The sequence below is a fragment of the Panthera uncia genome (genome assembly GCF_023721935.1).
Source record: "Panthera uncia isolate 11264 chromosome A1 unlocalized genomic scaffold, Puncia_PCG_1.0 HiC_scaffold_16, whole genome shotgun sequence".
Lineage (NCBI taxonomy): Eukaryota > Metazoa > Chordata > Mammalia > Carnivora > Felidae > Panthera > Panthera uncia.
In genome coordinates, this window is record NW_026057576.1 from 11,740,608 (window position 1) to 11,748,823 (window position 8,216).

The window sequence follows — 8,216 nt, forward strand, 5'->3', positions numbered from 1 at the left end:
ATTACTCGGGGTCAGGAAAATATTAAGCCTTTCTTGACTGTTGTTTTCCTATAAAGAAATACCGTAGCTCAATCATTATTAGTAAGAAATAGATATTGAGTAAGACATGTTTAAACAGAAATTCACATAGAACAAGGTTTATATATTTATTGGTTGACACAAATGTTGTGAGCAGAGGCTCCTGGGAACCTGCCCCTATATTTCTGTCAGGAGCGGTGGTCTGGTACTCGCTAATTCAGTTCACGGTGACTTTAACGAACAGAACTGCTACAAGTAACAAGAAAGGACCTGCTGCTCATCACTGTTTCTGTTCCACACCGTCTTCTCTGCAGCCACACCTCTGCCTGCCCGGTGTCCCAGCCCCCTCCAATGTCGTGTGGATGTGGACCGCACATGTGAACAAACGTCCTCTGCGGGAAATTTTGCTGCAGAGGAACAGCACTACTTGGGATTTTGAGCCTCATCTGGGCACAGGAGCATGTGGGTTAGGAGACATCTGGGTGGCCTGTTGGGTGGGGTTGCTAGAATGGAAGTAAACACTCACTCTCCAGAGGATGTAGTCGGCCAGGGGCGAAGGCATGTGCAACATCGCATGCTGTCCGTTGTTCAAACCTGCTGGCTTTGCAGTGATACAGAGCTGTGACTGCAAGTGTTTATTTCCTAACTCCTTGTTCGGTCAGCACACGCTGATTTTGCTTTTGTGTCAGCATGTGCCACTGCCCTTAGCTGGGGTCTATTTCATCCCTGTACATCACCTTCCTGAGAAGAAGACATACAACCGGTTTTTGTGCGGCCAAATATCAAGAGCCAGCAGAACAACATCATCCCTGAGAATTTCAAGACGTATGCTTGCCATCAGGTTTGAATTCATATGGTCTGGGGGTTCAGGATGTTTGTAGCCGGTGGCCGCCAGAATGACCACCGTGTTCTCTTCTTTCCCATAGGGGGCAAGTGAAATTCCTCCTTTGGCTAGGACAGGAAACCTTTCACGAAAGGGGGGAAGGCATGAGAGAGACGAGCAGAGGGCAGGGTTTGGATAATTTTTATGCGGGCATATGGTCTCTTGGGCTGCTGTGACTTTTGCAGCCTGTAGCCGAGACTACCAGGGAGCTTCTGCTTAACTTAATGAGGAGCTACTTTAGTTATTTGTTAGAAGTAAAGCAGAGAACAAACAGAGTGAAGGCCAGAGGCTCGGGGTCAGATGTGGCTACTCTTCGTGGCCCAGTGGTGCAGCCAGAAGTCCCTTCATCATATCTCAATTTCTCATCTACCCTGTGAAAATGAAATGTAGCTGTAGTTTCCTGAATCTTCAATAAAAATACCGTAGATGTGTTTTTAGAACTTCCAGACTTCATAACAATGAAACGTAAAAAAAATAAGCCCTTCCCATCACCTTAATGCCTTAGATGCAAATTAAGGCGCCCAGACTGTTAGTGTTTGTTGGTAACAACATCCTTGTATTTGGGAGAGGTACTGAAGACAGGTTTTCCGCTTACAGGATGAAGCATGAAAATCAACATATATTTTTATAGAAAATAGGAAATATTTAATGTATATAAATTTATTTGCCTTGGCAATTATTTACAATTGATGATTGATACCAACAATTGAGGTAAAAATATACATGAGGTATAAATATAATATTTAAATGCAATATCATATTTTATTTCCATTGGCAAGATAACAATGAATAAAATACTGTGGTATTTGACAAAGAAGCTCGATGCATCTTTTCCCTCATTTTTCCTGTTTTATTTTTTTAGACGCACTAGGTTATGCAACAGTGACATGATTAGTACGCGCGCAAAAATGGGAAAGTCAGGTAATTTGAAGAGAAGGGGGGGTCATGAATACAACCGTATTGGTTTTAGTACCCTCTTGTTTCCCAGAGTGTGGTCTTTGGGCCAGCAGCATAGGCATCCCCGAGACTTGTTCGAAATGTAGAATCTTACTCCAGACTGCCTGAATTAGAGTCTGCAGTTGATCAAGATCTCCGGGTGATTCGTGTTCACGCTAAACTTGGTGATACAGTACGATTCATCCGTGTGTGTCTAGCGTATTTTCCAAACCCCTAGGATTCCATCTCTGGACCAGTGTTAAACTAGATTAAACTTCATTAATCTTGTCTATGCATATTAAGGTAATCCAACATATATGGTTGAATTTAAGATGCATGGCAGAAGTGAATTTGTTTTCCTCACGGAGCATTGCCCAACTTGAAAATTATGGGTTTGCTGGCCACTTCTTTGTAGGCAAGGAAATGAAAAATTCCCAGGTCATAATTCAAATAGTATGATTTTCCTTGCACCATAGAGAACTCATATATAATATTTTTATTTCTCTCAATAAAAGAATTGCACATTGCTGATAGGAAAAACATTACATAATAACATAAATGCATAACAATACAAAAGAAAGGGAAAACACTCATTTAAGGTTTTTTTTTTCCTCCCATACCAGTTGCTAAGTTATGATGCCAATCTTCATGGATTACCAAAGAAAATCTCTTCCTGAAGCCAAGCATAATAACTTATCTTTCTCTCTACCGTTGTCAAATTACAATTAACAAAAAAACTCCACAACTTAAATCCATTAGCAATGGGTTAAGGAGAGTCAATCTGCTTAGTCTATACAATAATAAATAAGTTTGGGTCAAACGTGTAGGTAGCTTGACAGGCTAATGAAGAAATATGAAATTAAGAAACCTGTTTATATTTTCTAAGAGTTCTTTTTCGCAGAGTACAGTTTTGGTCTTATCGTTAGTTTAAAACCCTGTCTTTTAAATTGCAAAAGTTTAATGAATTATATCTTAAGAACATCCTCCATGGCAAAATAAGAATTCCCTGAAGCTGTAATGGTCCAGGACTCTCAACTGACCATCGCCTCCCCCTGTCTGGTGTCCAGAGTTAAATTCAGTGCAATGTATCGGTAAGAAAATGCCGATTAACTGTGACCAAATAGGCCACTGGTCATACAGAATGACATTTAGGAACATGATAAAATGTATCTATGAAAACTCGATAAAACACAGAGGCTCCCTTGGGCTTTGACTATGCAAAGGCTATTATATTTGGCTCTAACCAGCAGGGCAATGAAGTTCTTGCAGTCACTTGCCCTGACTCCAGTGGCCCGTGGGCATCTGACATTTCACCAAACTGCATCCGGCTGGGTCCACTGGCTACTGGCAACCTAGCCTTATACTTGGTCATGACTTCTACTCCACTTCTGTGCTTTTAAGAGGAGTAAGTATTCTTTTCCCAGCATTCTCCAGCACTCCAAGCTCAGTTTTTGAAGGACGCAAGCAAACTGACAACACATAACAACTTTCAATGTTGTTTTCCTTTGGTTAGCTAATCTTTGGTTAGACATCGGGGCTGACCGACAGACTACACATTTTCATACCTGGGTGTTAGCAGCAGGACAGTGGGGGGCTGGGCCCAGAGCAACTCGGAAAGAACCACATGAGTGAGGAAGGGACTCACTGAGTCAGATGCATTCCTTTTCAAAAGACGCAATTATATATAAAATTGATACTGTGCATATATACAGTGAAGATAGAGATATACACACATATGTACATATGCTATACATACATTTATTTACAGTTAAAAGTATGCTTCTTAGAAGCCTTTAAATAGCAAATTAGGCAATGCACAAGAAATAATCTATTTAATTTTAAGTAACATAGATAAATGTTCTGATTTTTAAAAATATTATATTAGTAGGGATGTAGCCGTCTCCAGGAAGGCTAGGAAAGTTCTCAGCAATTCTTGCCTCTTCAACATTCCGACTTCTCAGTGTTTCCATTTTTAAGCATTAACCACGTCTCTCTCTCTCACTCTCTCTCTCTCTCTCTCTCTCTCGCTTTCTCACGAGCAGCCTCTCCCACAAGTGTTTCCGTTCACTTCCTCTTCCCTGAGTTTGATGTCGCACTGGGGAAAACTCAGATTTTAGTTTCTGGACCCTCAGCAACGAGGGGCTGAAAAGAGTTTCTAATCCTGGCAACTTCTGCTGCACACAGATGTCCGAAGCCTTTACTGTACCACTCTGGGGAGTGACCTCTGTGGGGACAAAAATGAGAAAGGAAGTGGGAAAGTCTTTTCCCAAACCTCAGCATTTTATCACGGCAGACTGGGCTGTGCTGTGGCCCGCACCTCGGGGCGCATGCCTACAACTCGGGGCTGACGCCTCGAGGGTCTGAGAACCTCACTCTGTCATCAGGTGCCTGGAAAATGCCTTTTGCCAAGTATTCAGTCTGTCTCTTCAGGGTTCACTGGGTGCTTCGCAGCAATACCATGTCCCCAGAGAAGATTCAGACTGAATTCTGGAATTCACTGAGAACACTCAGTGTCCACGGACCCAGACCAAGAACCTGTTCGGCATCGTGAGTGCCTTGACGGGGTCGGAAGTAAGTTCGTTTCTTCTCAACGCACGGCAACAGGAGGGGGCGGCAAGAGGAGAGCAGGCGCGACAGAAACACACGAGAAGGGGACTCGCGATCACTGTGCTGCCACCAGGCGTGTGTTCGCCCTGCCTGAGAAGCACACAGAGTGGGAACGGCACTGAACGCAAAGAAAAGCAAAGGGCTGCAGGAGAACGTCAGAAGCTTGGGAAGGAGGGGGAAAAGGAAAACAGAGAGGGGGAGCGATCACCTATGAAAGCACGCGAACGGCAGTGAAAACACCAAGTAGGGTGGACCGGGGGATCGGGACGACGAACGGCGCCCTGGCGACTCTGGCCCTTGAGTGAGCCTGGCGTCCCCGGGAGGGCACACTTACTTCAGGTCTATCCTGCAGATGTGGGTCAGTCTCGATTTGCCGGAGCCACAAGGTTCTATCAAGTACTGAGAATCCATCACCACGGCCCGCACGCCGCCCATGAGCTGGGCTTCCTCGTGCTCCACGGAGAGGGACACCAGGGTACACGTTCCTTTGGGCAGGTCCGTCTTCCAGGTCCTGCGGCAGAGCACCCAGCACCGCAGGATTAGGGCCGAGAGAGAAAGAAACACCTGGGCGCGGCACTGAGGTTCACGCCTCTGTTTTCCCGCTCAAATCCCAATCCTGGTTACTTCAATGGATGGTTTCCAGAAGGGTGTGTAAAATCTTTACAGTACAGTTCAAAGCAAGGGTCTCAGCCCTCCAACCCAGAGGCCAGAAATGGTTTTGCAGCTTTCCTTTTATTTTTATTTTACTTTATTGATTAAAAAAATTATTTAAACCTTTTGTTTTAATGTCTGTTTACTTATTTTAAGAGACAGAGACACAGAGAGCAAACAGGAGCAGGGCAGAGAGAGAAGACAGAGAATCCCGAGCAGGCTCCGTGCTGTCAGCGCAGAGCCCGACAAAGGGCTCAAACCCATGAACTGTGAGATCATGACCTGAGCTGAAATCAAGGGTCGGATGCTCACGTGACTGAGCCACCCAGGAGCCCTAGTCTTGCAGCTTTCCAGTCTCTGGAACCCCAAATCAAGGCTGTAGAGGTTCCTGGCCATTATTGAACGGTTGGTCTTACGGTTTTAGAATTAGGACTTGCCCATTCAATTCATTCAATAAACATCTCCTGGACATGTGAGAAGCCACTAAGAACACAAAGATACACAGCCAAGGAGGACAAACAGACATACAGAGCGACATCTAAAACACCAAAGTGAGTGCAGTGATGAGGCTATGCACGGAGTGATCTGCAATCACGTGGAAAAGAAGGTGAGGCTGACAGGGGAAGGCTTTCTGGAAGTGATGCTCAACTCAGCCTTACAGGAAAAATGAGCTGGTGTGCTTGGCCTGAAGCAAATTAGACACATGTGGACTGCTAATTCTTTTCAAATACCTGAGTGGCTCCTAAGCAGAACAAGAAAAAAAAAAAACAACACAGTCGATTTGACTCCAGCAGGCAGATGTGACGGCGTGTGTCAGCTCAGTATAGAGAAGACCTGTCTCACAAAGTACACTCTCCAAAAATGAAACAGGCTGTCTGAGGAGTAGGAAGTTCCCTGTTACGGGAGCCATTCAAACAGAGAGGGGGCTACCCCTTGGAAAAATGTTGCAGACGGAAATCAGGAACTGTGAGAGAATCTGTGTAACCATCATTTCTACCGTAAGACACAGGTTTCATTATCATAATCCCAGTTATTTATATCACCAATCCCCTCCCTCGCTTGGCCATATCTTCTATAACTTTGTCAGCCCTGTCCTACTATACCAGGAAGAGAAACTACTCCGGGTGCCAAGCAAGACCTTGGGAAGAACAAAGCCCTATACAAACGCTTAGCAACTTCTCCACGGGTGGGACCCTTCCCTTCACGTGAGATGAAGTGATTAGCAATAAAAACTGCAAGTTGTACAGATTTGTGGGGGTAAAATGGAAAAATCCTCAGTAGCTACCACTGGAAGCTCCTGAGGATCTAGGGAAGGAGACAAAGAAGTAAATGTGGGGTCCTGAATGGAGACCAGCCACGTACAAGCTGGTCTAGAGAGGGAGACACTCTGAACAGGAAGCATCTCAGCCTTGTGAGCTCCTCACCATATGTGTCACCTTCTACCTTCTTGTGTCGGAACCACCTTCTACCTTCTTGCGTGGTTAATTTTCTCGAGCGTCGAGGTCTTCCTGCTCAGAGCCTCATGATGCAACCACTTTCTCCTTCAAGTTGTGGATTAACTATCGGTGCTGTGAGACTCTGCCCTAAGCACTATGTTTAAAATTCAACCCCTTACTATCCTCCTATCTTCCTTATCCCCCCACCCCAAGATAAGGAACCTGATCCCCTTACTCATTATTTATTGATCCTCCCTCCCGGATAAAATGCCAACCCCAAGAGAGCAGGATTGCAGTCTCTTGTATTCATGGCATTATCCCCACAGACTCCCCACGGTGCTGGAATGATGTCCTGTACTGAGAAATAGGCTGGTGGGACTGCGGGATGGATAGAAGGACGAGGCTCCATGCATGGACTCTGGCCCTCAACCTCCTCCAAAGGGAGGGAAGAGGCACGCTATGGCACGGTTCCATCCCAGAAGAACTGGCTGCCATCCCAGAAGAACTATTTGCAAGAGTGAAGATGTGAACTTTAACTTCCACGAGATGACTAATGTCCCAACAACTGTGGGACTAAGCCACCCTTAAAACTGCCCACGTTCTCCACCAGGATCCCAAGGTTGCTAAGATAAACACACATATTTCGGCAACAATGACCCTTAGAATTCAAGGTCCCAAGGACCAACTCCAAAGGCATAAATAGCCTGTGTGAAAAGTAACCTGTGGTTTGCCATCAAAACTAGTTTCATAAAGTATTTGAAACAGATGTCGGGGAATTTCACTAGTGATTCCTTTTCACTGCTAATCTATGGGAAGAGACACTGTCTGCCACCAGTTATCAATAAAAAAAAGCATATATTGGTTTAATTACATTTTATTTGGTTTCTTGGCATCCTCAGTCCCTGTCCTTTCTGATTCGATGCTGACTCCCCAGCCCATGTGCACAGCTATACTCTGCACGCCTCCTACTGCTGGCTGAGCACCCCTTCCAAACCCAGAGGGCAAGGGGCCAGAACTCAAGCCAGAAAGCTATCAGAAGCAACACCTGAACAGAAGACACAAGGCTAGCAGGCCTGTCAGGCCCTGAAATCCTCCTGGATACCCAGCTGTCTGTGCATAGTTGGGCCTAAGGCACAGTTGGGTCTCGGGGCTGTGCCAAGGTTTCCACACATGGCAATGAGTTATGAATCTCTGAGGTTGCACAGATGGATTTTGAGGTTGCACATACTTCTGTCTTAAGAGGTACACACACCAAAGACTTGCTTCCCCAAGGGAGAAAAGGCAAATCAGGAGAAAAGTCAGAGGCAATTTGCATAACATGGCAGCAAGTCCCACTGGACCAACAGCAGCTTATTCTCGGGACTCTGTTCTGAGGAAATGAGCAGTATTTATGGCCTAATAAACCGTCTGCTCCGTAATGAAAGGGGCCAGAGGAGAGCCCAGCACAGCTGTAAACTGGGTGAAGGAAGCAGGAAGTCGGGCATAAATACAACAAAGTCAGATGTCGCTGAGGGCAGCAAGCACCGGCTCAGAGTTCCCAGCAGAGGCTGAACTTAGGTGATAGAACTGTGCGAAATGTTTAAATATGAAGCTCTTTTTTTTTTTATTTTTTATTTTTTTTAAGTTTATTTTTTTAACGTTTATTTATTTTTGAGACAGAGAGAGACAGAGCCTGCTTCGGATTC

At 45.1% G+C, this 8,216-nt stretch overlaps 1 protein-coding gene across 2 annotated transcripts in view; it reads right to left on the reverse strand.

Annotated features, from left to right (window-relative positions):
- Positions 1–1,369: 1,369 nt before the first annotated feature.
- The window catches only part of STARD13 (StAR related lipid transfer domain containing 13), a 182,092-nt gene continuing 175,245 nt past the window's right edge, over positions 1,370–8,216 (reverse strand). The window contains exons 13-14 of one of the 2 annotated variants that reach the window (XM_049646792.1): positions 4,779–4,955; positions 1,370–4,061 (exon numbers count right to left, since the gene is read on the reverse strand). In XM_049646792.1, coding sequence (XP_049502749.1) covers positions 3,944–4,061; positions 4,779–4,955 — 295 coding nt within the window. In that variant the 3' untranslated portion in view covers positions 1,370–3,943. The remainder of the gene's footprint in view (positions 4,062–4,778; positions 4,956–8,216) is intronic. The other variant, XM_049646791.1, reaches the window with a different exon arrangement.